This window comes from Zonotrichia leucophrys, chromosome 24 (genome assembly GCF_028769735.1).
Source record: "Zonotrichia leucophrys gambelii isolate GWCS_2022_RI chromosome 24, RI_Zleu_2.0, whole genome shotgun sequence".
NCBI classification, from domain to species: Eukaryota; Metazoa; Chordata; class Aves; order Passeriformes; family Passerellidae; genus Zonotrichia; species Zonotrichia leucophrys.
In genome coordinates this window covers 3,352,979-3,379,479 of record NC_088193.1, presented here as the reverse complement: position 1 = coordinate 3,379,479, position 26,501 = coordinate 3,352,979, and the positions used below count along the sequence as shown (strand labels likewise).

General features: G+C 44.2%; 1 protein-coding gene across 2 annotated transcripts in view; it reads right to left on the bottom strand.

Annotated features, from left to right (window-relative positions):
• UBASH3B (ubiquitin associated and SH3 domain containing B) overlaps positions 1-20,762 on the bottom strand; it is a 99,278-nt gene extending 78,516 nt beyond the window's left edge. The window contains exon 1 of one of the 2 annotated variants that reach the window (XM_064731954.1): positions 20,484-20,762. In XM_064731954.1, coding sequence (XP_064588024.1) covers positions 20,484-20,626 — 143 coding nt within the window. In that variant the 5' untranslated portion in view covers positions 20,627-20,762. The remainder of the gene's footprint in view (positions 1-20,483) is intronic. The other variant, XM_064731955.1, reaches the window with a different exon arrangement.
• Positions 20,763-26,501: the final 5,739 nt, after the last annotated feature.

Genomic DNA, 26,501 nt, shown 5'->3' with positions numbered 1-26,501 from the left:
GACTCTGGAACCAGCACAGCTTCTCCCCTGGATTCCCCAGAGGAACAGCAGCTGCCTCTTCCCCTGGATCTCCAGAGGCAGAGACTGCACCTTTCTCCAGGATCCCTGCTCCAGCAGAACCAGCCCTGACACTGCAGGAGGGCTGAGCCACAATTCCAATGGGACTGCTGCCAACAGCCTGACCCACAGGGTGTCAGGTTGGGTTCTGACTCTGTCAGTGTTGTTTTAGTTCACTGCATTGTTTATTTTATCCTTTTATTTTTTTCCTTCCCTATTAAAGAATTGTTATTTCCTGCTCCCATATTTTTGCCTAACAGCCCCTTAATTTCAAATTTATAGCAATTCAGAGGGGTGGGGAGGGTTCACATTCTCCATTTCAGGGGAGGCTCCTGCCTTCCTTAGCAGACTCCTGGCTTTCCAAACCAAGACCCCTGCACAGCCCCCCTGGCAGTGGGGAGGGGCTGAGGTGACATCTCTGCCTTCCTTCTCCCCCAGAACAAGCTGCTGACAGCAATTCTGTAAAATTCCTGAGCTGTCATGCAGGGAAATCCCATGGCACCTCAGCAAAGCTGCTCTGCTTGGAGGAGCAGCAGCTCCAGGAGGATTTGATCTGCATTTGTCACGGAGATTGGTGGGGGTGAGAAGAAGGAGGAAATATTAAGACATGGCAATCCTGTCCCCATGCCTTGTGATCCCAGAATTTACTGCCAAACCCAGCCCTGCCAGCCTCCCTCAGGCTCTTTGGGGCTTTCTGTGAAAAATTCCTCATTTTTCCCCTTCCTGCTGTCACATTTTCCCTGGGCAGCCTCGGCCCTGCCCTTTGAACGTTCCCTTTGCAGCAGATGGGGCTGTGTGAACACCCACAAGGAGCAGAGGAATCAGCAGCTGCTCCCTGGGGCTGCCCAGGAGGAGATGGAGAAGGATCTCAGCAGTGCCTGTGCCCTTGGTCAGGCTGAGTCACAGCACAAACCTGGCAGGACACAGCCAGGGCGAGGAGAAAATTCCTCCACGTGGGAGGCACTTCCAGAGGAGCCACAGAAACTCCTGTAAACCCAGAAAGTGCCAGAAAAGCTAGCAGATTCCAGCAGGAATTTGTGAGTCCAGCTGAATCCCAGGCAGAGTCTGCATTTCCAGCACCTCATCCCATCCCCAGGAATTCCCAGGGGCTGATCTCAGTGAGGATGAGCAGCTTTGGGGCAGGAAAATGGGAAAAATGCATTGATCCTCAAAATCAGGGAGTTTGTAGGGAGATAAATCCTGCCTGTGAGCAGCTTTGGGGCAGGAAAATGGGAAAAATGCATTGATCCCCAAAATCAGGGAGTTTGTAGGGAGATAAATCCTGTCTGTGAGCAGCTTTGCGGAAGAAGGATGGGGAAGATGTGAAAGATGCATTGATCCCCAAAATCAGGGAGTTAAATCCTCTCTGTGAGCAACTTTGGGGAAGAAAGATGGGAAAAATGCATTGATCCTCAAAATCAGAGAGTTTGTAGGGAGATAAATCCTCTCTGTGAGCAGCTTTGGGGAAGGAAGATGGGAAAGATGCATTGATCCCCAAAATCAGGGAGTTTGTAGGGAGTTAAATCCTCTCTGTGAGCAACTTTGGGGCAAGAAAATGGGAAAAATGCATTGATCCTCAAAATCAGGGAGTTTGTAGGGAGTTAAATCCTCTTTGTGAGCAGCTTTGGGGCAGGAATCAGAGGAAGATGGGGAAAATGCATAGATCCCCAAAATCAGGGAGTTAAATCCTCCCTGTGAGCAAGTTTGGGGCAGGAAGATGGGGAAAATGCATTGATCCCCCAAAATCAGGATGTTTGCAGGGAGTTAAATCCTCTCTGTGATAGCTTCTCTGGGAAGCTGGGTGATGAAATTAAGAATCCTCATAAAGGCCAACCTTCCCTTGCAAGTTGAGAATTTTATCTCAGGGGAAAAACAGGCAATTCCAGGGGGAGCAGCAAATCTCCTGCAAATCACACTCTTTTCACCAAATCTAAGCAACGCTTTAAAATTATGTCCTTGGAAAAGCAGGATTATGAGCCTGGAAAAGCAGGATTATGTCCTTGGAAAAGCAGGATGATATGCCTGGAAAAGCAGGATTATGAGCCTGGAAAAGCAGGATTATGTCCTTGGAAAAGGAGGATTATGAGCCTGGAAAAACAGGGTTATGTGCGTGGAAAAGCAGGATTATGTGCTTGGAAAAGCAGGATTATGAGCCTGGAAAAGCAGGATTATGTCCTTGGAAAAGGAGGATAATGAGCCTGGAAAAGCATGGTTATGTGCATGGAAAAGCAGAATTATGTCCTTGGAAAAGCAGGATGATGTGCCTGGAAAAGCAGGATTATGTGCCTGGAAAAGCAGGATTATGAGCCTGGAAAAGTAGGATTATGAACCTGGAAAAGCAGGATTATGAAAATGGAAAAGCAGGATGATGTGCCCCAGCTCCAAGCAGGAATCTGGAGTCATTATTTATTAAATCCTCCGTTTCCCCAACACATAAATGTGCAGTGAAACACCTGAGGTTTATATTTTCCCTTTGGTGCTGACTCTTTTTATGCCCAGGCTTTCCCTGAGTGTATAAAATCCCCATTTCTCAAAGGAATGAAAGTTGGGTTATTTCTGGGGAAGATGCTCAGCTGCTGGGTGTTATTATTGCTCCAACAAAGGAAACGCTGCCAGGCTGATTTACACTCCTGGAAGGCTTTGCCCCTCAGAAATGAATGCATTTGTGACACAGCTCTGTAAAAGGAACAGAAATGTGATTTTTAAGGTGCAGCTGTAAACTCCATTTGCTGCCAGGCTTGCTCCTGCTGCCCATGTGAGTAAGAAGCAGCTCCAAATCTGGGTTAGCTGATTTCTCTGAATGGAGCTGGCTTATCCCTGGCTGATGAATTGTGAGCTGACACTTCCTGGGCTTGGCAGGCTCCTCTCAGGAGGAACCATCGATTTTGAGGCAGAAATCCAATAAAATTGTGGGAGAAGGGAGCAGGACATCATTGACACCGCTCAGAGCTGCAGCTCTGGACAGCCCTTTGTGGATGGCAAATGTTAATTCAGGTGCCCTCTCTGGCATCAGGGGCCTCCATGGATTGTCTCAAGCTGCATTTATTTGTCTGGAAAATGGGAGTGGTGCTTATCTGGGAGTTGCTGCTCCTCATGCAGCTGTGGATTTACGCAGCAATGGGTAAAAAAGGGATTTTGGAGGCAATGCTGGGATTTCTCCCTTCCTTCTCCTCATCCTCCCCTCCAGAGGCTCTTTCTGGCTCCTGTTTGTGTCAGCTTTGTCGGCTCCTGGAGCAGGGAGGATGTTTACCTTCCCTCCTTATGCTGCATAAAAATCAGATTTCTGCTCACAGGGGGGAAACGATCGCGGGGGGTTTCGCCTCAGCTTGAAATTTGCATCATGAAAGTGCAAAAATGGGGTGAAATGGGGAACAGCTCAGAGGGAAAACAGCACCACCTCATCTGTTTCAGGTCTGCCCAGTGCCATTCAATGCCTGGAAATGTTTGGTGTTTCTCAGCCATTCCAGGGTTTGCTCATCCCATTGAGCCGTGGAAGAGCTTGCTGGGTTTCATTGAGCACAGGGGAAGGAAAATTGTCATTTTTTACACATCAGGGGATGAGAAATCTCCCTCAAACACCCCCAGCAAGTGATGTCACAGTCAGCAGCCCCAGGTGATTAATTCTGCACAGTCATGGGGAGCCGAGCACCGCCAGTAATCCATGGAAGGGTGAAAAGTGGCACTTGCCCTGTTTGAGATTGCCAGGGGTGATGGGTGGGAGTGAAACACAGTTCAAAGCTCTTTCCCTGCCAGCCTGGGGGTGTCTGTCACAGTTCCCAGTCTCTGGGTTTAGCAGACATCCCAAGGTTTGCTCAGCCCCAGCCTTCCAGCAGCATCCCCAGGGTGTTCTGCTGGCAGGGACGGTGTGACCGCGTCCACAGGGTGAGGGGAGAGACGAGGATCTGGCTCCATGGTTCAGAAGGCTGATTTATTATTTTATTATATGTATTATATTAAAACTATACTGAAAGAATAGAAGAAAGGATTTCATCAGAAGGCTGGCTAAGAATAGAAAAAGAAAGAATGATAACAAAGGCTTGTGGGTCAGACTCTCTGTCTGAGCCAGCTGACTGTGATTGGCCATTAATTAGAAACAACCACATGAGACCAATCCCAGATGCACCTGTTGCATTCCACAGCAGCAGATAACCATTGTTTACATTTTGTTCCTGAGGCCTCCCAGCTTCTCAGGAGGAAAAATCCTAAAGAAAGGATTTTCCATAAAAGATGTCTGTGACAGGGCCTGGCCTGCCAGGAGCTGCCAGTGCCAGATCTCAGCCCCAAGGGCACAGATTTGGTGTCTGGGGAATGCACAGACATCAAACCCATCTCCCCTCCCTCATTCCAGGCTCAGTTTATAATTACTGGTTTAAATTTTATTCCGATCCTGACCACACCTGGCAGATCATTGTCATACCTGCACATGCAACTCTGTTTTTTGGGAATCTCTGTGGGAAATGGGAATTCTGAGGCTTCCCAGGGAATGGAGGAGCACTCCTGCTCCCAGGTGTGTGAGGTTGGTGTCTCTGAGCTCTGTACCATGAGCTGTGGGCTCAGGAGAACCTCAAACCCCACCTTTGGCTGCCGGGACTTGCTAAACTTCAGGAGAAATGTTCAGAGTGGGTCTGAAGGGAAGCACACAGACAAGAGATCCAAGGGGTCTCAAATACAATTTATGCAGGCTGTCAGCTGCTCTGTTACAGCAATTCCAGCAATTCCCTCAATTTCTTACTGTTTTTATTTTCTCTCCACTTTTCTGCAGCCCAGTCTCAGCCTTTGTGCACCACCAGGCAGCACAGAATGTGGTGGGGACAGAAAAACACCCAGGAATCTTTTTCTTTTTTTTCTTTTCCTTTTCCTTTTCCTTTTCCTTTTCCTTTTCCTTTTCCTTTTCCTTTTCCTTTTCCTTTTCCTTTTCCTTTTCCTTTTCCTTTTCCTTTTCCTTTTCCTTTTCCTTTTCCTTTTCCTTTTCCTTTTCCTTTTCCTTTTCCTTTTCCTTTGTTTCTAGAGGGGTTTGATGCCTTGTGCAGGCTGCCCTAGAGCAGAGGCTGGGCAGAGTTACAGAATAAAGCAGGGATTTATTAAAAGACCTCAATGGATGCACCTTGGGCAGCACAAGAGCCCAGCCAGGGCTGCACCAAAGATGAACCAAAATGGTCCCAAAATGAACCCAGGATGAACCAAAATGGTCCCAAAATGAACCCAAGATGAACGAAAATGGTCCCAAAATGAACCCAAGATGAACCAAAATGGTCCCAAAATGGTCCCAAGATGAACCAAAATGGTCCCAAAATGAACCCAAGGTGAACCCAAAATGGTCCCAAAATGAACCCAAGATGACCCAAAATGGTCCCAAAATGAACCCAAGATGACCCAAAATGGCCCCAAAATGCACGAGCACTCCCGGGGTCTCTCCCTGGGATCAGCTCTGCTCCATTTGCACCTTGCAGTTCATTGTCCCATTCCAGCTTTAGCCCATCCAGTCCCACCCTGCTTGTTTTTCTCTCTCCAGCCCACGGTGTTTGTGCTCCTGGGCTGAGATTTGGATCATTTGTCCTTGGTGCCCAGCTGGAGCAGGAATTGTTTTGTCTCCCTGCTCTGTGCACAGAGCTCACCATCCCCTGGTGTGAACCCAGACCCACACACTAAAGCAGCACAGAACCTGGAAAACAGAAAACCCCAAAGCTGAGGCAGCAGCAGGCTGAGGGAGCCCTGGCGTGGCAGTGGGGCCCATTGTGGAGCACAAAGGCTGCAGAGAGCCTTGGAGCTGGAATCCAAATCTCTGTCAGCTGCTGAGGCACAGCTCCTTTGATGACTCTGCTTGTTGGGGATAATTAGGCTGGTGCACACAGACACACACACGGATGTCTCTATTCTTCCTGCAGTTGCACTGCACATGCTGTGCATCCACGATGAGCTCTTAGTTAAAACCCAGGGCGCTGTTTTCAACTCTGAGAGCCCAAATTCACTTTCTGAAGTGACTTAAAAACACAAAAGTGTCCTCAGGAGCCAGCAGGGTTAGCAGTTGATATTTAAAAGCACCATGGTTGTAGGGTTTTTTAAGTATTTTGCTTTTCCTTTTCCTTTTCCTTTTCCTTTCTTTCCTTTTCCTTTCCTTTCCTTTTTCCTTTCCTTTCCTTTCCTTTCCTTTCCTTTCCTTTCCTTTCCTCTTTCCTTTCCTTTCCTTTCCTTTTCCTTTCCTTTCCTTTCCTTTCCTTTCCTTTCCTTTCCTTTCCTTTCCTTTCCTTTCCTTTCCTTTCCTTTCCTTTCCTTTCCTTTCCTTTCCTTTTTTCCTTTCCTTTCCTTTCCTTTCTTCCTTTCCTTTCCTTTCCTTTCCTTTCCTTTCCTTTCCTTTCTTTTTCTCATGATCTTTCAAACAATGCAATTGCTCTGTTATTTCTACCACTCTCAGGGCCCTGCAGCACCCTCTGAGCACAGGCTGCTCCATAGGAAAGTGGCACCAATAATCCAGGGATGAACTTCCAGAGGGCTTTACACTGCCCAAGGAGGAAGGAAAATCAGCATTTAATGCCAACAAGGCTCCATTCAAACATGCTGGATATCTGAAATCCCTGACCTGAAATCCAGGACTTCTCCCTGCCCCTCTTTGTCTTGAGAATCTCACCAGTACATTTGAGCTGGCTCCTGACAGCGCTATCAGGTCTGGAGATAGGTGAAGAGAAAGAAAAAGGGATAAAATAAAAGATAACACTGACATCTGCATCCCTGCAAGCTGACAGGGAGCTTGAAAGGGAATTGCATGCTAAGGATCAGGTTTTAAACTGCCTGGGGCTTTGGCACAGCAGGCTCAGAGCCGTTTTTCAGGCTCCCTCAGTGACATGTGAGGCCTGGGCTGCCCTTTCCGAGCTCCTTCCTGGAGCAGAGGGCAGGATCGAGTTCAGGACCTTGGCTCCGAGACAAGGAAATCATCAGAGGCACGGAAGCCCAGGGAAATGTTTTCTTGTCACCATGTAATTTTAATACCCAAACAAACCAAGTGCTCGGGGAGCAGGAAACTCTCTGACATCTCTGTCAGCGTTTGCCAAAGCCAGGGAGCCTTGGAAAGCGGAACTCAGCAATGCCGGGAATGCTGCTCTCTGCACGGGGTGATGCTGCTCCAACACCCCAACACCGGGTCCCTGTGCAGTGTGGGGTGTGCAGGCACCACAGAGGAGTTTGATTTTTGTTTGATTTTTGTTTGATTTTTGTTTTCCTCCTGAATACACAAACAAGCTCATTCTCTGGGCCAGCAAGTCCTGCAGGGATTCCCTGACCTTGGCTGAGCAATCTTTGTGCAGGGCTGTCACAGACATCTTTTATGGAAAATCCTTTCCTTTGGATTTTTCCTCCTGAGAAGCTGGGAGGCCTCAGGAACAAAATGCAAACAATGATTATCTGCTGCTGTGGAATGCAACAGGTGCATCTGTGGTTGTTTCTAATTAATGGCCAATCACAGTCAGCTGGCTTGGACACTGTTATTCATTCCTTCTTTTTCTATTCTTAGCCAGCCTTCTGATGAAATCCTTTCTTCTATTCTTTTAGCATAGTTTTAATGTAATATATATCATAAAATAATAAATCAAGACTTCTGGATCATGGAGTCAGATCCTCGTCTCTTCCCTCATCCTCAGACCCCTGGGAACACTGACACACAGGGGTGCTCTGTCCTTAAACTCTTTCCCTGTGGATATCAGCCCCAAATATCAGATTTTTCCAGGGCTCCCAGCCATCAGCTTTGATTAATGGCAGCTCTGTGTCCCTTTGATTAATGGCACTTCTGTGTCCGGCATCCTGAATCACTGAGGAGGCGACACCAAGCCCTGCTGCTGCCGTTATCATTTTACAGTGAGATCTTATCACAGAAATTCTCCTTTGACTCTGATAAGAGGTTTCCCTTCCTCTGATAACGTTGTACCGTGTCATGGAAAGAGTTGCTGTGCTAAGTCTTGTATGAATGGACTGAAACTCCGCAGATTCAGGTGCAAGTCTCAGCCCAACTGTGGGTTTGATATCTGAGCTTCTCTGCGCCTCAGCTTTCAGATTATACAGTGGAAATAAAGAGTCCTCTGTGGTTTATCACTTTAGATCTCTAAATTAAGGAACACAAAACACAACCCAGAGCAGCTCAGACTGCTCCAGCTCCATCCCCTAAACCCTGACATGGGCACAGAGCTGAGTCACTTGTGCAAGGCTCTCCCTGTCACTGTCACATTTTCTGAAAAATCCCTTTGCCCAGGATTTTCTCCTGGGAAGCTGAGAAGCCTCAGAGAAAAAGGAAAACAATAATTATCTGATTTGCTTCTCCTGTGTTTTGCTGCTTTGGAATGTGGTTGGAGATTGTTTGCCCACAGGTGATTTTTTCATTGGTTTCATGTGAATTGTTTTGACTCAATGGCCAATCACAGCCAAGCTGTGTCACACTCTGAAGAGAGTCACGAGTTTTCATTATTATTTCTTAACCTTCTGTAAGTATCCTTTCTGTATTCTTTAGTATAGTTTAGTATAGTATTCTTTAATATAATATAGATAATACAGTGATAAATAAATAATAAATCCTTCACATTTGTTTCCCAGAAAAATCCTGGGAATCAGGAAAATCCTTCAAATTTTGTTTCTCAGGAAAATCCTTCACATTTGTTTCCCAGGAAAATCCTGGGAATCAGGAAAATCCTTCATATTTGTTTCCCAGGAAAATCCTTCAAATTTGTTTCCCAGGAAAATCCTGGGAATCAGGAAAATCTTTCACATTTATTTCCCAGGAAAAATCCTGGGAATCAGGAAAATCCTTCACATTTGTTTCCCAGGAAAATCCTTCAAATTTGTTTCCCAGAAAAATCCTAGGAATCAGAAAAATCCTCCACATTTGTTTCCCAGGAAAATCCTGGGAATCAGGAAAATCCTTCACATTTGTTTTGCAGGAAAATCCTAGGAATCAAGAAAATCTTCCACATTTGTTTCCCAGGAAAATCCTGGGAATCAGGGAAACCCTATAAATTCCTGGGCTCAAGAGGGGCTTGGGGCTGGTTTCGGGCTGGCTCTTTGCACAGGATGAATTTCAGCCAGGAATATTTGCAGCAAACAAACACCCTGAAGGCAAAGCTGGGAAGGAAAGGAAAAGAAACCACTTGAAAAACGAAAATTATGAGCAACTCTTCGCTTTCACACCGTCATTTCCCAAATCCAGCTCCAGCCTTGCTGTGCTGAAATCCCGTGGTGTTGCTAAGTCTGTTACCAAGCAAAACATGTTTTAGCAGGCTAAAATCCCTTCCCAAACACCAGAGAACTGAGCTTTGTTCCTTCAGCAAGAATGAAACCTTTAATGCTTGTAAATTCTCCTCCTTCCTGAGAAGGCAAATCCTGGTTTTGCCCAGGTCCAGGGGAATTCTCTCCTCCTCATGGACACAGAGTTAAACCTTTTTCCAGGCCCACATCAGGGGAAGGAAGATTTAGTTTTGGAAAGCTTTGCCACCTGTGTCACCTCTTCTGCTTATCAGAGACAGAAAAAGCAAATTATCTCTAATTTAAAGTGTTCTGGGCAGTGATTTACCCAGCCTGAGTAATGGACCAGGGAATTATCTTCATTTTCTTAGGCCTGGATCTCTTCTGAAACAGCATCTCAGAGTTGTGTGCAGCAGCTGGAACATCTTGAATTTTATCCATTTATATATCCATGCATTATATCCATTCTGTGACCCAGAATTACATGAAAAAAAGCAAGATTAATTCTTTTTCCTCATGCTAGAACTTTAACTGGTTTTGAGGATGTTTTGGAGGAGTTTAAAGGCCGACATGGAACTTTGAAAACTTGCAGATTCTGGAGCCACATTGATTTCTGCACCATGCAGAATAACTGAAACTTATTGAAATAAGTTTCAATAATTCAAGTTTGGCCAAAGGTCTTCTTCCTGAATGAAACTGCAGTCCACCACTAATTTTTTTTTTCAATTTTAGCCTTTTATAGACATATTATGGATTTTTTAAAAATTTCTTCTACAGGCATAGGGGTTGTACGTGATCCCCTGTGGTTTTAATGGCCTGTAAATTAAATTTATATATCCATGCATTATATCCATTTCTATACCTATTCTGTGAACCAGAATTAAAACAAAAAAAGCAGAATTGATTATCCTTCCTCATGCTAGAACTTTAACTGGTTTTGAGGATGTTTTAGAGGAGTTTAAAGGCCGACATGGAACTTTGAAAACTTGCAGATTCTGGAGCCTCATTGATTTCTGCACCATGCAGGATAACTGAAACTTATTGAAATAAGTTTCAATAATTCAAGTTTGGCCAAAGGTCTCCTTTCACCCTGAATGAAACTGCAGTCCACCACTAATTTTTTTTTTCAATTTCAGCCTTTTATAGACACATTATGGATTTTTAAAAAATTTCTTCTACAGGCATAGGGGTTGTACGTGATCCCCTGTGGTTTTAATGGCCTGTAAATTAAATTTATATATCCATGCATTATATCCATTTCTATACCCATTCTGTGAACCCAGAATTAAAACAAAAAAAGCAGGATTGATAATTCTTCCTCATGCTAGAACTTTAACTGGTTTTGAGGATGTTTTGGAGGAGTTTAAAGGCCGACATTGAACTTTGAAAACTTGCAGATTCTGGAGCCTCATTGATTTCTGCACCATGCAGAACAACAGAAACTTATTGAAATTAGTTTCAATAATTCAAGTTTGGCCAAAGGTCTCCTTCCACCCTGAATGAAACTGCAGTCCATCACTAATTTTTTTTTCAATTTCAGCCTTTTATAGACATATTAGGGATTTTTAAAAAATTTTTTCTACAGGCATAGGGGTTGTAAGTGATCCCCTGTGGGTTTGATGGCCTGTAAATTAAATTTATATATCCATGCATTATATCCATTTCTATACCCATTCTGTGAACCAGAATTAAAACAAAAAAAGGCAAGATTAATTCTTTTTCCTCATGCTAGAACTTTAACTGGTTTTGAGGATGTTTTGGAGGAGTTTAAGGGCCAACATGGAACTTTGAAAACTTGCAGATTCTGGAGCCACGTTGATTTCTGCACCATGCAGGATAACAGAAACTTATTGAAATTAGTTTCAATAATTCAAGTTTGGCCAAAGGTCTCCTTCCACCCTGAATGAAACTGCAGTCCATCACTAATTTTTTTTTTCAATTTCAGCCTTTTATAGACACATTATGGATTTTTAAAAAATTTCTTCTACAGGCATAGGGGTTGTATGTGATCCCCTGTGGGTTTGATGGCCTGTAAATTAAATTTATATATCCATGCATTATATCCATTTCTATACCCATTCTGTGAACCAGAATTAAAACAAAAAAAGGCAAGATTAATTCTTTTTCCTCATGCTAGAACTTTAACATGTTTTGAGGATGTTTTGGAGGAGTTTAAAGGCCGACATCAAACTTTGAAAACTTGCAGATTCTGGAGCCACGTTGATTTCTGCACCATGCAAAATAACTGAAACTTATTGAAATTAGTTTCAATAATTCAAGTTTGGCCAAAAGTCTCCTTCCACCCTGAATGAAACTGCAGTCCACCACTAATTTTTTTTTTCTAAATTTCAGCCTTTTATAGACACATTATGGATTTTTAAAAAATTTCTTCTACAGGCATAGGGGTTGTACATGATCCCCTGTGGTTTTGATGGCCTGTAAATTAAATTTATATATCCATGCATTATATCCATTTCTATACCCATTCTGTGAACCAGAATTAAAACAAAAAAAGGCAAGATTAATTCTTTTTCCTCATGCTAGAACTTTAACTGGTTTTGAGGATGTTTTGGAGGAGTTTAAAGGCCGACATCGAACTTTGAAAACTTGCAGATTCTGGAGCCACATTGATTTCTGCACCATGCAGGATGAATAAGTTTCAATAATTCAAGTTTGGCCAAAGGTCTCCTTCCACCCTGAATGAAACTGCAGTCCACCACTAATTTTTTTTTTCAATTTCAGCCTTTTATAGACACATTATGGATTTTTTAATAATTGCTTCTGCAGGCAGAGGGGTTGTAAGTGATCCCCTGTGGGTTTGATGGCCTGTAAATTAAATTTATATATCCATGCATTATATCCATTTCTATACCCATTCTGTGAACCAGAATTAAAACAAAAAAAAGCAGGATTGATAATTCTTCCTCATGCTAGAACTTTAACTGGTTTTGAGGATGTTTTGGAGGAGTTTAAAGGCCGACATCGAACTTTGAAAACTTGCAGATTCTGGAGCCACGTTGATTTCTGCACCATGCAGAATAACTGAAACTTATTGAAATTAGTTTCAATAATTCAAGTTTGGCCAAAGGTCTCCTTCCACCCTGAATGAAACTGCAGTCCACCACTAATTTTTTTTTAAAATTTCAGCCTTTTATAGACACATTATGGATTTTTTAATAATTGCTTCTGCAGGCATAGGGGTTGTAAGTGATCCCCTGTGGTTTTGATGGCCTGTAAATTAAATTTATATATCCATGCATTATATCCATTTCTATACCCATTCTGTGAACCCAGAATTAAAACAAAAAAAGCAGGATTGATTATCCTTCCTCATGATAGAATTTTAACTGGTTTTGAGGATGTTTTGGAGGAGTTTAAAGGCCGACATGGAACTTTGAAAACTTGCAGATTCTGGAGCCACATTGATTTCTGCACCATGCAGAATAACTGAAACTTACTGAAAAAAGTTTCAATAATTCAAGTTTGGCCAAAGATCTCTTTCCATTCTGAATGAAACTGCAGTCCATCACTAATTTTTTTTTCAGTTTTAGCCTTTTATAGACATATTATGGATTTTTAAAAAACTTTTTCTACAGGCATAGGGGTTGTACGTGATCCCCTGTGGTTTTAATGGCCTGTAAATTAAATTTATATATCCACGCATTATATCCATTTCTATACCCATTCTGTGAACCCAGAATTAAAACAAAGAAAGCAGAATTGATTATCCTTCCTCATGCTAGAACTTTAATTGGTTTTGAGGATGTTTTGGAGGAGTTTAAAGGCCGACATCGAACTTTGAAAACTTGCAGATTCTGGAGCCACGTTGATTTCTGCACCATGCAGGATAACTGAAACTTATTGAAATTAGTTTCAATAATTCAAGTTTGGCCAAAGATCTCCTTCCACCCTGAATGAAACTGCAGTCCACCACTAATTTTTTTTTTCAATTTCAGCCTTTTATAGACACATTATGGATTTTTTAATAATTGCTTCTGCAGGCAGAGGGGTTGTAAGTGATCCCCTGTGGGTTTGATGGCCTGTAAATTACTTTGTGCTTTTCTTCTCTCTGCTCTCAGGGTTATTCAGGGATTACAAACAACAGTGAGAGGGGCTGGCAGGCAGACTGGATGACAATTAGGTGGAACCACTGATGGGAAATTCATAACAGGATGATAAATAATATTTCAGGGCGACTGGGAAATATTATTTGTACGAAATCTCTTTCTGGAAGAATCCTCCTGTTGTGTTTAGGGCATTGGAGCACTGGGGGGTTTGATTGTGTCAACAAGGGTAAAATGTTTTCCTTGGTGCCCAAATTGCAAAATGGGAATTTTAACCTCAGCTTTGCCTTCCTTGCCTGCTTCAACCAGAAACTCCTGGGGGCAGGGACACCAGACAGCAACACCTGGAAATCACATTTAGCCTTTCACCTTCCATTATTTTAACAATTTCTGCCTTACCTGAGCTATCAGCAACACTCGGAAATCACATTTAGCCTTCCACTTTTGATCATTTTAGCACCTAGAGGGTGAAGCCAGGCGCTGTGAGCCCTGCCCAGGAGCTCACCCTGGCAATGCAGATTTCAGATTTCAGCCCCCTGTGTGTCCCCCCTGAGCGCCCCCAGGTGCAGCAGAGCCGGGCAGCGATGGTGTTTGGTGCCACGCCTGACAGACTGCTCTGACAGCTTGGGGGTTTGTTTTGCATAAGCCACCCAAACAGATGGGCACCACTTTTTAAGCACCAGCCTGGCTGTTGTTTGTGTGCACAGAGCTGAAATCCTAATTTCACTGAAATCTCATTGCACTGAATTCCCATTTCAATGAAATCCCATCTCACTGAATTCCCATTTCCCTGAATTCCCATTTCACTGAATTCCCATCTCACTGAATTCCCAATTTCCCTGAATTCCCATCTCACTGAATTCCCATCTCACTGAATTCCCATTTCACTGAAATCCCATTTTACTGAGATCCCATTTCTGTTAATTCCCATTTCTGTTAATTCCCATTTCACTGAATTCCCATCTCACTGAATTCCCAATTTCACTGAAATCCCATTTTACTGAGATCCCATTTCTGTTAATTCCCATCTCACTGAATTCCCATGTCACTGAATTCCCATTTCTCTGAATTCCCATCTCACTGAATTCCCAATTTCACTGAATTCCCATCTCACTGAATTCCCATCTCACTGAATTCCCATTTCACTGAATTCCCAATTTCACTGAATTCCCATTTCACTGAATCCCCATATCACTGAATTCCCATCTCACTGAATTCCCATCTCACTGAATTCTCATTTCCCTGAATTCCCATCTCACTGAATTCTCCATCTCACTGAATTCCCAATTTCACTGAAATCCCATTTTACTGAAATCCCATTTCTGTTAATTCCCATTTCTGTTAATTCCCATTTCACTGAAATCCCATTTCTGTGAATTCCCATTTCACTGAATTCCCATTTCACTGAATTCCCATCTCACTGAATCCCCATCTCACTGAATTCCCATCTCACTGAATTCCCATCTCATTGAATTTCCCAATTTCACTGAATCCTCATCTCACTGAATTCCTATTTCACTGAATTCCCATCTCACTGAATTCCCATCTCACTGAATTCCCAATTTCACTGAATTCCCATCTCACTGAATTCCCTGCTGGAGCTGTGGCTTTGGGGCAGCAAACACAGGTGGGAGATTTTGGGGGAAAACTCACAAGGGCTTTAAGGTTAATTCCCCTTACCCTCTCTGTATGAAGATGATGATTTTTGTTTTTAATCTCCTTACCCTCTCTGTATGGAGATGATGATTTTTGTTTTTGCTCTCCTTACCCTCTCTGGAGGGAGATGATGATTTTATGTCGCTGTCATTGTGGTATTCTCATTTCCACATCCAGAGAAATGCTGAGTGTTAAAAACCATTCTCTGGGCCTTTAGGAAATGCGTTTTTGCCATGCACTGCTCCCTCTGAAGCTCCCAAACCTGTGCTCCATCCTCATCCTGCCCTTGGTGGCACCACTTTGGATTTTAATGGGTTTATTTTCGTTTTGCTTTCTGCCTGAATTTTAATGATGAATTATTTGTAGCTCGCTGCTCCTTCAGATGGGACGAGTGGTGCCTGTCCCAGCAGAGAGCTGAGCTCTCACACAGGGATTTCCTGGGCTCAAGGCAGCTTTACCCACCTGCCTGGCTGCATTATTTTTGCATTTAGGGATATTTTACTCCTTTTTCTGGCTTGTTCCTTATGTTTAACCTTCCCTGCTCTACTGAGTTATCCTGAACTCAGTATCAAAACAGCTTTACCCACCTGCCTGGCTGCATTATTTTTGCATTTAAGGATATTTTACTCCTTTTTCTGGCTTGCTCCTTATGTTTAACTTTCTCTGCTGAGCTGTCTCACAGGGTTATCCTGAGCTCAATACAGCTTTACCCACCTGACTGATTGTACTTCCAATAAGTACTTTTTGCATTTAGGGATATTTTGCTCATTTTTCTGGCTTGTTCCCTATGTTTAACCTTCTCTGCTCTGCTGAGTTGTCACACAGGGTTATCCTGAGCTCAAGGCAGCTTTACCCACCTGCCTGGCTGCATTTTTTTTTGCATTTAAGGATATTTTACTCCTTTTTCTGGCTTGCTCCTTATGTTTAACTTTCTCTGCTGAGTTGTCTCACAGGGTTATCCTGAACTCAAAACAGCTTTACCCATCTGCCTGATTGTATTTCCAATAAGTACTTTTTGTATTTAAGGATATTTTGCTCCTTTTTCTGGCTTGCTCCTTATGTTTAACTTTCTCTGCTGAGTTGTCTCACAGTGTTATCCTGAACTCAAAACAGCTTTACCCATCTGCATGATTGTATTTCCAATAAGTACTTTTTGCATTTAGGGATATTTTGCCCATTTTTCTGGCTTGTTCCTTATGTTTAACCTTCCCTGCTCTACTGAGTTGTCACACAGGGTTTTCCTGAGCTCAAGGCAGCTTTACCCTGCATTTTTTTGTGCATTTAGGGATATTTTGCCCATTTTCCCGACTTGCTCCTTGTGTTTAACATCCTCTGCTCTGCTGAGTTGTCTCACAGGGTTATCCTGAACTCAATATCAACCCAGCTTTACCCACCTGCCTGATTGTATTTCCAATAAGTACTTTTTGTATTTAGGGATATTTTACTCATTTTTCTTGCTTGCTCCTTGTGTTTAACCTTCTCTGATCTGCTGAGCTATCACACAATACTCAATATCAACCCAGCTTTACCCATCAGCCTGACTGCTTTTCCAATAGATACTTTTTGCATTTAGGGATATTTTGCTCATTTTTCTGGCTTGTTCCCCATGTTTAACCTTCCCTGCTCTACTGAGTTGTCACACAGGGTTATCCTGAGCTCAAGGCAGCTTTCCCCACCTGCCTGGCTGCATTTTTTTGTGCATTTAGGGATATTTTGCCCATTTTTCTGGCTTGTTCCTTATGTTTAACCTTTCCTCTTCTACTGAGTTATCCTGAACTCAAAACAGCTTTACCCACCTGCCTGATTGTATTTCCAATAAGTACTTTTTGTATTTAGGGTTATTTTGCCCATTTTTCTGGCTTGCTCCTTGTGTTTAACCTTCTCTGCTGAATTGTCACACAGGTTTATCCTGAACTCAAAACAGCTTTACCCACCTGCCTGGCTGCCTATTTTTTTTTGCATTTTGGGATATTTTACTCCTTTTTCTGGCTTGCTCCTTATGTTTAACTTTCTCTGCTGAGTTGTCTCACAGGGTTATCCTGAACTCAAAACAGCTTTACCCACCTGCATGATTGTATTTCCAATAAGTACTTTTCGTATTTAGGGATATTTTACCCATTTCTCTGGCTTGTTCCCTCTGTTTAACCTCTGCTCTGCAGAATTGTCACACAGGTTTATCCTGAACTCAATACAGCTTTACCCATCTGCCTGATTGTACTTCCAATAAGCACTTTTTGTATTTAAGGATATTTTGCTCCTTTTTCTGGCTTGCTGCCTGTGTTTAACCTCCTCTGTTTTGCATGATGAAACAATGAGTTCATTTTAACAAATGCCAGAGCTTTCTGGGCAGGAATGTGGCCCACAGACCCAGCTCCTGAGTCAGTAAGAGCCTGGCAGCCTTGATGGCACTGTTGTGCAGGTAAGAACCACTTTCATTCATAGGATCAAGCTGTTTTATTTTAAAATCCCAGCTCCAATGAAAGATACACATCTTTTTTTTTTCCCCAACCATCTTTTCTTCCAAGCATGAAGTCACCGCTCTGCCCTGCTCTTCATTTGCATTCAGTGTGTCTGAAAGCTGTGTGCTGATCTCAGTAGATAACTGACAGCCAGAAGGAGTGCAAAGCAGCAAAAAAACAAAAAAATAAAAATAAGATTTCCTGCATGTGCTGGTGGATCCACGCAATCCCACGAATCCACCAGGAACATATGCCCTTAAACTGCATGTGCCTGTCTATATTTATATATATATTAAAATAAAAACAAACTGTGACGAGGGAAGCTGCAAAACGCCGGAGTTCTGATGGGAACCAACAACAAACTGAAAACTTATGGAGCTCAAGGAGCCATCCCGATCCCCAAACTGAAAACTTAGGGAGCTCAAGGATCCCGATCCCCAAACTGAAAACTTAGGGAGCTCAAGGAGCCATCCCGATCCCCAAACTGAAAACTCAGGGAACTCAAGGAGCCATCCCGATCCCCAAACTGAAAACTTATGGAGCTCAAGGAGCCATCCCGATCCCCAAACTGAAAACTTAGGGAGCTCAAGGATCCCGATCCCCACCGGTTTCATTTGCATCCCAAAGCGAGCAGTCCCACCTCAGCAGCCGCTGTTCCCTCATTAAGGTGTCATTAGCTTGCTGCCTGATTAATTTAAAGCCTAAGCACACACGGGGCGTGAATTGGGCAAGAAAAACCGAACCGCTCCGGGCTAGGGATGGAAATCCGCTTCTGGCGCTCCGCTGCTTTCAGGGTGATTTGGACACATTAAAGCGAATCCCCCGGGTGTCCGAGCTGAAGCAATTTCAGTTTGGGCGGCAAAACCTTCTGGTGCCTCCCTGGCCATGCCAAACGTGGGGACAGGGACCCGGAGTGCCCGGGGCTCCTGCCCGGCCGGAGGAGGCGAGCGGAGCATCCCGAGGGTCCCACAGCCCTGCAGCATCCCCAGGCCACGCCAGGAGAGCATTCCCTGCGCCGGGAGAGCATCCCATGGTCCAGGAGAGCATTCCCTGCTCCGGGAGAGCATCCCATGGTCCAGGAGAGCATTCCCTGCTCCGGGAGAGCATTCCCTGCTCCGGGAGAGCATTCCCAGCTCCAGGAGAGCATTCCCTGCTCCGGGAGAGCATTCCCTGCTCCGGGAGAGCATTCCCTGCTCCGGGAGAGCATCCCCACCTCCGGGAGAGCATAGCCTGCTAGGGGAGAGCATTCCCAGCTCCAGAAGAGCATTCCCAGCTCCAGGAGAGCATTCCCAGCTCCAGGAGAGCATTCCCAGCTCCGGGAGAGCATTCCCTGCTCCGGGAGAGCATTCCCAGCTCCAGGAGAGCATTCCCAGCTCCAGGAGAACATTCCCTTCTCTGGGAGAGCATCCCATGGTCCAGGAGAGCATTCCCAGCTCCAGGAGAGCATTCCCAGCTCCAGGAGAGCATTCCCTGCTCTGGGAGAGCATTCCCAGCTCCAGGAGAGCATCCCCTGCGCCGGGAGAGCATTCCCAGCTCCAGGAGAGCATTCCCAGCTCCAGGAGAGCATTCCCAGCTCCAGGAGAGCATTCCTTTCTCTGGGAGAGCATTCCCACCTCCAGGAGAGCATTCCCAGCTCCGGGAGAGCATTCCCAGCTCCAGGAGAGCATTCCCTGCTCCGGGAGAGCATTCCCTGCTCCGGGAGAGCATCCCCTGGTCCAGGAGAGCATTCCCTGCTCCAGGAGAGCATTCCCTGCTCCAGGAGAGCATTCCCAGCTCCAGGAGAGCATTCCTAGCTCTGGGAGAGCATTCCCAGCTGCCCAGGCCGTTCCGAGAGGGCATCCCCAGTCCGTATCGCCCCCAGCCCGGGACAGCATCGCGCTGCTGCCCCGGCCACCCTGACAGCGCATCCCCCCGGCTCTGGGAGCGCATCCTGCACTGCCGAGAGAGCATTCCCCGCTTCCCTGGCTGCTCCGAGAAGGGCCGGGAGCGCATCCGGGAGAGCACTGCCCGCTGCCGGCAGAGCATCCCTCGGCTCCGGCAGCGCATTTCCCTCTCGGGAGAGCATCCCCTGCTCCGGCAGAGCATCCCCGTGCTCCGGCAGAGCTTCCCCGTGCTCCGGGAGCGCATTTTTCCCTCGGGAGAGCATCCCCTGCTCCGGCAGAGCTTCCCCGTGCTCCGGGAGCGCATTTCCCTCTCGGGAGAGCATCTCCTTGCTCCGGCACAGCATCCCCCGCTGTCCGGGCCGCTCCGGCAGAGCATCCTCCTGCTCCAGGAGCGCATTCCCCCGCTCCGGGAGCTCATTTCCCCCTCGGGAGAGCATCCCCTTGCTCCGGCACAGCATCCCCTTGATCCGGTAGAGCTTCCCCCTGCTCCAGGAGCTCATTTCTCTCTCGGGAGAACATCCCCCTGTTCCAGCAGCGCATCCCCCCTGCTCCAGCAGCACATCCTCCCTCTCCAGGAGCTCATTTCCCTCTCGGGAGAGCATCTCTTTGCTCCGGCAGAGCATCCCCCCTGCTCCAGCAGCGCATCCTCCCTCTCCGAGAGCTCATCCCCTCTCCGGCCGAGCATCTCCCTTCTCTGGGAGCTCATTTCCCTCTCTGAGAGCTCATCCCCTCTCCGGCCGAGCATCTCCCTTCTCTGGGAGCTCATTTCCCTCTCTGAGAGCTCATCCCCTCTCCGACAGAGCATCTCCCTGCTCTGGGAGCTCATTTCCCTCTCGGAAGAGCATCCCCCCTCTCCGAGAGATCATCCTCTCTCCAGCCGAGCATCCCCTTGCTCCGGAGCCCTCTCCGAGAGCTCATCCCCCTCTCCTAGAGCTCATCCCCTCTCCAGGAGCTCATCCTCTCTCCAGCCGAGCATCCCCGCCTCTCCCCGAGCTCGATCCCCGTTTCCCCGGCTCTCCCTCCCCGCGTCCGGCCCCGCTCCTCTCCGGAGCCGCTCAGCCGAGCGCCGCCCGCCGCTCCTCCGCCTCTCCCGCTCGGTGAAACGCGAGGAAAGAGCAGCAAAGCCCCGCGGGGCAGCGACTCACGCCCGTGCTTTGGGGAAGCCCATGGAGAGCAGGATGTCCAGCGAAGAGCCATGTTTGATGGTCCCGGCGCGGTGCTGGCGGCCCCGGCGCGGGATGACTTTGCTGTAGAGCTCGTCCCGGGCAGCCATGGCGAGCTGGGCCATCAGCGCGCTGCCATCGCCGCCCGCGCTCGGCCATGCACGCCAGGGGCTGCGGGCAGCGCGGGCACAGCCACGCACGGCCCCGAGCGGCCGCGACACCGCCCACGGCCCGCGGGGAGGGAGCGAGGGAGGGCGGGCAGGGAGGGAGGGATGAGGGAGGGATGAGGGAGGGATGAGGGAGGGATGAGGGGAGGGATGGAGGGAGGGATGAGGGGAGGGATGAGGGAGGGATGAGGGGAGGGATGAGGGAGGGAGGAGGGGAGGGATGAGGGGAGGGATGAGGGAGGGATGAGGGAGGGAGCGAGGGAGGGCAAGGAGGGAGGGATGAGGGAGGGATGAGGGAGGGATGAGGGAGGGATGAGGGAGGGATGAGGGAGGGATGAGGGAGGGAGGGAGGGAGGGAGGGATGAGGGAGGGATGAGGGAGGGAGGGAGGGCGGGCAAGGAGGGAGGGATGAGGGGAGGGATGAGGGAGGGATGAGGGAGGGATGAGGGAGGGATGAGGGAGGGATGAGGGAGGGATGAGGGAGGGATGAGGGAGGGATGCGGGAGCGCGGCCGGGATTGCCCCCGCCCCGCCGAGGGTGGGTGGGGGATGATGCGCGGGAGCGGGCGGGAGAAAGGAAGGTTTCCTTTAAAAAAAAAAAAAAAATCCGAAAACAATTTTTAAAAATTGCGAAAAAAAAAAAAAAAAAAAAAAGGAAAATGAAAGCACGTGCACGCGCGGTTTGGTCTTTCTTTTTTTTTTCTCTCTTCTTTTTTTTTTTTTTTTTGTTCGGGTTTTTTTTTGTTTGTTTTGCCCTTTAGTATGCTCGTTATGTTTATTTATTTATTTATTTATTATTTTTATTTATTATTTCTTTAGGGTGGGGTTTTTTGGCTCGCTTTCCCTTCATTAGAAATCTCTTCTTGATTTAATGAATTTTTTTTGTTTGTTTTTGTCCGCTCTGCCTTTCTTGCAATGTTTTTTGCGTTTGTTCATTCATGTATTTGTTTAATATATTTATTGATATAGAAATATGATTGAATAATATTTATTTGTATAGAAATTTATTTATATAGAAATATATATAGAATTTTTTTTATTTATATAGAAATAATATTTATTTATGTAGAAATTCTTTCTTTCTTTCTTTCTTTCTTTCTTTCTTTCTTTCTTTCTTTCTTTCTTTCTTTCTTTCTTTCTTTCTTTCTTTCTTTCTTTTTTTCTTTCTTTCTTTTTTTTTTTCTTTTCTTTCCTTTCCTTTCCTTTCCTTTCCTTTCCTTTCCTTTCCTTTCCTTTCCTTTCCTTTCCTTTCCTTTCCTTTCCTTTCCTTTCCTTTCCTTTCCTTTCCTTTCCTTTCCTTTCCTTTCCTTTCCTTTCCTTTCCTTTCCTTTCCTTTCCTTTCCTTTCCTTTCCTTTCCTTTCCTTTCCTTTCCTTTCCTTTCCTTTCCTTTCCTTTCCTTTCTCTCTTTTTCTTTCTCTCTTATTTCCCTTCTTTCTTGTTTTAGGAAATCCTCTCTGTGACCCAAATCAAACTTTTTTTTATTTTATTTTTTCCCCTGACTTTCCCTTTTTTCCACTTTTCCTTTCACTTTTAAGGCCAGCCTCACCCTGCTCCTGCAGGCCCAGCCTGATATCCCAACCCTGCCAGCAAATAAAAAGCCCTGAAGAGGCATTTTTAAAAATAGTTGATGTTGGGGAAGGAAATCAATACTGGCAATGACAAATCTATCAGTGCAGTTGTTATTCTTCCCATTAGGGAAAACCAACAGCCCATTTCCATTTTGTCGTATCAATGAAGGGGAAAAAAGAATAAAACAATTCCCCTCCCATCTCCCTGCTCATTCTGCTCCTGTGCCAGGAGATTTTCTGCTCTTTATCCACAGGGAAAAACCATTCCTGAACTGAGGATTCCATGGAAATTCCAGTTCAGGAAAGACACAGAACAAAAAACCAAAACCAAACTAAGAATGGTTCTTGTTCCTCTCTTAAAATCACTTTTAACTCCTCTGATGTTGCTGAGACTCTTTAATTTACCCTCACTATTAATTGGTGAGGATTTTATTAAAGCCAGAAGGTGAAATGAATTTAGCTGTGGATTTCAGCTGTGAAATCAGGATCAGGCCCTCCAATTTCATTCAGGGGGAGTATTAAGGGTTTTAATAATGATATTTTCTATTCCATTTTAACACATTGGGAGAATTGTGTTAATAACAATATTTTCTATTCCATTTTAACACAGGAGGAGAATTAAGTGTGTTAATAACAATATTTTCTATTCCATTTTAACACAGGAGGAGAATTAAGTGTGTTAATAAAGATATTTTCTATTCCATTTTAACACATTGGGAGAATTAAGGGTATTAATAACAATATTTTCTATTCCATTTTAACACAGGAGGAGAATTAAGGGCATTAATAACAAATTTTTGGGCTCAAATTTGGAGCCCCCAGAAGGGTTTGGCCCCCATGAACTCATCCCAGCCTCACAAAGACCCTGGAAATTCCAGCTCAGGAAAGACACAGCACAAAAAACCAAAACCAAACTAAGAATGGTTCTTGTTCCTCTCTTAAAATCACTTTTAACTCCTCTGATGTGGCTGAGACTCTTTAATTTACCCCCACTATTAATTGGTGAGGATTTTATTAAAGCCAGAAGGCGAAATGAATTTAGCTGTGGATTTCAGCTGTGAAATCAGGATCAGGCCCTCCAATTTAATTCAGGAGGAGAATTAAGTGTGTTAATAACAATATTTTCCATTCCATTTTAACACAGGAGGAGAATTAAGTGTGTTAATAACAATATTTTCCATTCCATTTTAACACAGGAGGAGAATGAAGGGCATTAATGACAATTTTTGGGCTCAAATTTGGAGCCCCCAGAAGGGTTTGGCCCCCATGAACTCATCCCAACCTCACAAAGACCCTGGAAATTCCATCTCAGGAAAGACACAGCACAAAAAACCAAAACCAAACTAAAAATGCTTCTTGTTCCTCTCTTAAAATCACTTTTAACTCCTCTGATGTTGCTGAGACTCTTTAATTTACCCTCACTATTAATTGGTGAGGATTTTATTAAAGCCAGAAGGTGAAATGAATTTAGCTGTGGATTTCAGCTGTGAAATCAGGATCAGGCCCTCCAATTTAATTCAGGGGGAGAATTAAGAGCATTAATAACAATATTTTCCATTCCATTTTAACACAGGAGGAGAATTAAGTGTGTTAATAACAATATTTTCCATTCCATTTTAACACAGGAGGAGAATTAAGGGCATTAATAACAATTTTTGGGCTCAAATTCGGAGGGTTTGGCCCCCACGAACTCATCCCAACCTCACTGGGAGCACCACAAAGACCCTGGAGGAGAAATAAAAATCCCAAATTCCTCCCGATCCCAGCGCAGGGATCTGAGGCAGCAGGAAATGTTTGCATTTCTCTCCCTGGGCCTCCCTCCTGTGCTCCAGCTGAGTTACTCAAGCAGGAAATCACAATAAAAATGAGATTTTTCTATGGGACTCTGCCCAGATGGGAATCTCTTCCCTCTGCCTGGGATTCACACAATAAATTCCAGCAGAAATAAATCCACACCAGGGAAGTTGCACTATTGAGGTTGGTTTGGTTGGGTGAGCTGCTGCATCAAAAAAGGAACAGAAATAAATTTATTTTTTAATTAAGACTGGCTGGAAATTATTTTCCAAGCCTGCCAAAATCATGTCCTTGCATCTTTAACTTCACCTGGATGGGCTTTTTTACATTGAAACTTAATTTTTTTAGGAAAATTGTGGTTTTTTCTACCCCCAGCTATCAAATGTGTGCCTGGAAATAAAGCTGCCGCCCACCTTTTTATTTCTTTTTTTTGATTGTAAGCTGAAAATGAAAGCTGCCACAGGGATCAAACAGGGAAAGGGAAGAAAGTAAAAGTAGAAAGGGAAATTTTTAAAAAAGGAAAGCACCCAGAAAAATGTGTTGCAGCCTCTAAAATTAACAATAATTTCAGTGAAATAATCAAAATATACAAAATGATTTGGCTGGTGTGAAAGCTGTGATATTCAGTTTGTTTAAACTGCTGTCAGATTTTCACAGAGAACATTTCTGGTTTGGTTTTTAATTTAGTTTTGTTTTCACATGGCCTTGTGTTGCTGGCCTGATCCCAGATATTTCCATTTGTGTTCTTTTATTGCTGCTCAGCATTTTCCTGTTCAGGGCAACAACTTTTGGGTGCCCAAAGCCACAAAAGGAACACAAATTCCTGCCCCAAGAGCCTTGGCTGGGAAATCCGAAATTTTCCTGGGTGAACTCCAATTCGAATCCCTTTACCTACAGGAAAATGCATTTTTAGGGGATTATTTTTATTATTATTTTTATGTAATTATGTATATTTATTTTTGTTATTTATATAGACAATATACAATATATAATATACAATATATAATATATATAATACATAACATATAACATATAATATATAATATACAATATATAATATATAATACATAACATATAACATATAATATATGATATATGATATATGATATATGATATATGATATATGATATATGACATATGATATATGACATATGACATATAACATAACATATAACATATAACATGTAATATGTAATATACAATATATAATATACAATAGACAATATACAATACATAATATATAATATACAATATATAATACATAACATATAATATAGAATATAGAATATAGAATATATGATATATGATATATGATATATGATATATGATGTGCAATGTATAATATATGATATATAATGTACAGTATATAATGTATAGTATATATTTTAATTATTATTTTTATTATTTTAGGAAATTTTAATTTTTTTTTTTAAATTTCTCTTCCTGGGTTGAAGGCAGAATTGAGGGGACAGAGTTTTAAAAAGCCAGGGAGGGGAGATTTCCATAGAAAGAGCTCAGGTTTCTGAGGAATTTGAGCCAAATTTAGCGATTTTTTTGAGCCAAATTTAGGGGTTTTTGAGCCAAATTTAGGGATTTTTGGAGCCAAATTTAGGGGGTTTTCTGAAACAAATTTAGGGATTTTTGGAGCCAAATTTAGGGTTTTTAAAGCCAAATTTAGGGGTTTTTGAGCCAAATTTAGGGTTTTTAAAAGCCAAATTTAGGGGTTTTTTTAGCCAAATATAGGGATTTTTTGAGCCAAATTTAGGGCTTTTTGAGCCACATTTAGCATTTTTTCCCAGCCTGATCTCCCTCCTGGTGCTGCCATGGGAATGCTTTGCTCCCCACCGATGGGAATATTCTGGAATATTCCCAGCAGCAGGGAATGGAGCAGGGCCTTTGCTTTTCCCCTTATCCCAAATCCATCCTTGCCAAATCCACCCTCATTTGTTGATTTCCCTGCCCACATAAGCTAAAAAACCAAAAAGAAATTGAAATTCAAAATTAAACTCAGCAGTTCCCCTCCCCCTCTCACCTCCTTTTTTGAATTTTTTAATTTTTCTTCCCCATTTTCCTGAGTTTCCAAGCGCCAAGGAAATTTGATTTCTGGCTGAGGAAAATCCACAGCTGCCTCAGCAGCACCAAACCAGAGGGGAAATTATAATTTTCATTGTTATTTCGGAATTTTTTGTGACATTCAGAGCAGCCAAAAACCGCAAACTGCAGCTCATTTTCTGGGCTGTGGGTGCTGGAAGTGGCAGAACAACATTCCTGAGAGCATTGGGGAATAAATCCCTTTTTTGTGCAGCTCTGCTACCTGTTGGGGCTGGAATTTATTCCTTTATTCCCACAGGGAAAATTCCCGCCCTCCTCTCAGAACTGCAAAATTTGGGTAAAATTTGGGTCCCCAGAGCAGGTGGATAATGGAGAGAGGGATGGAAAAGGAGAATTTCCCCCCATTTCTCTCTCACCTC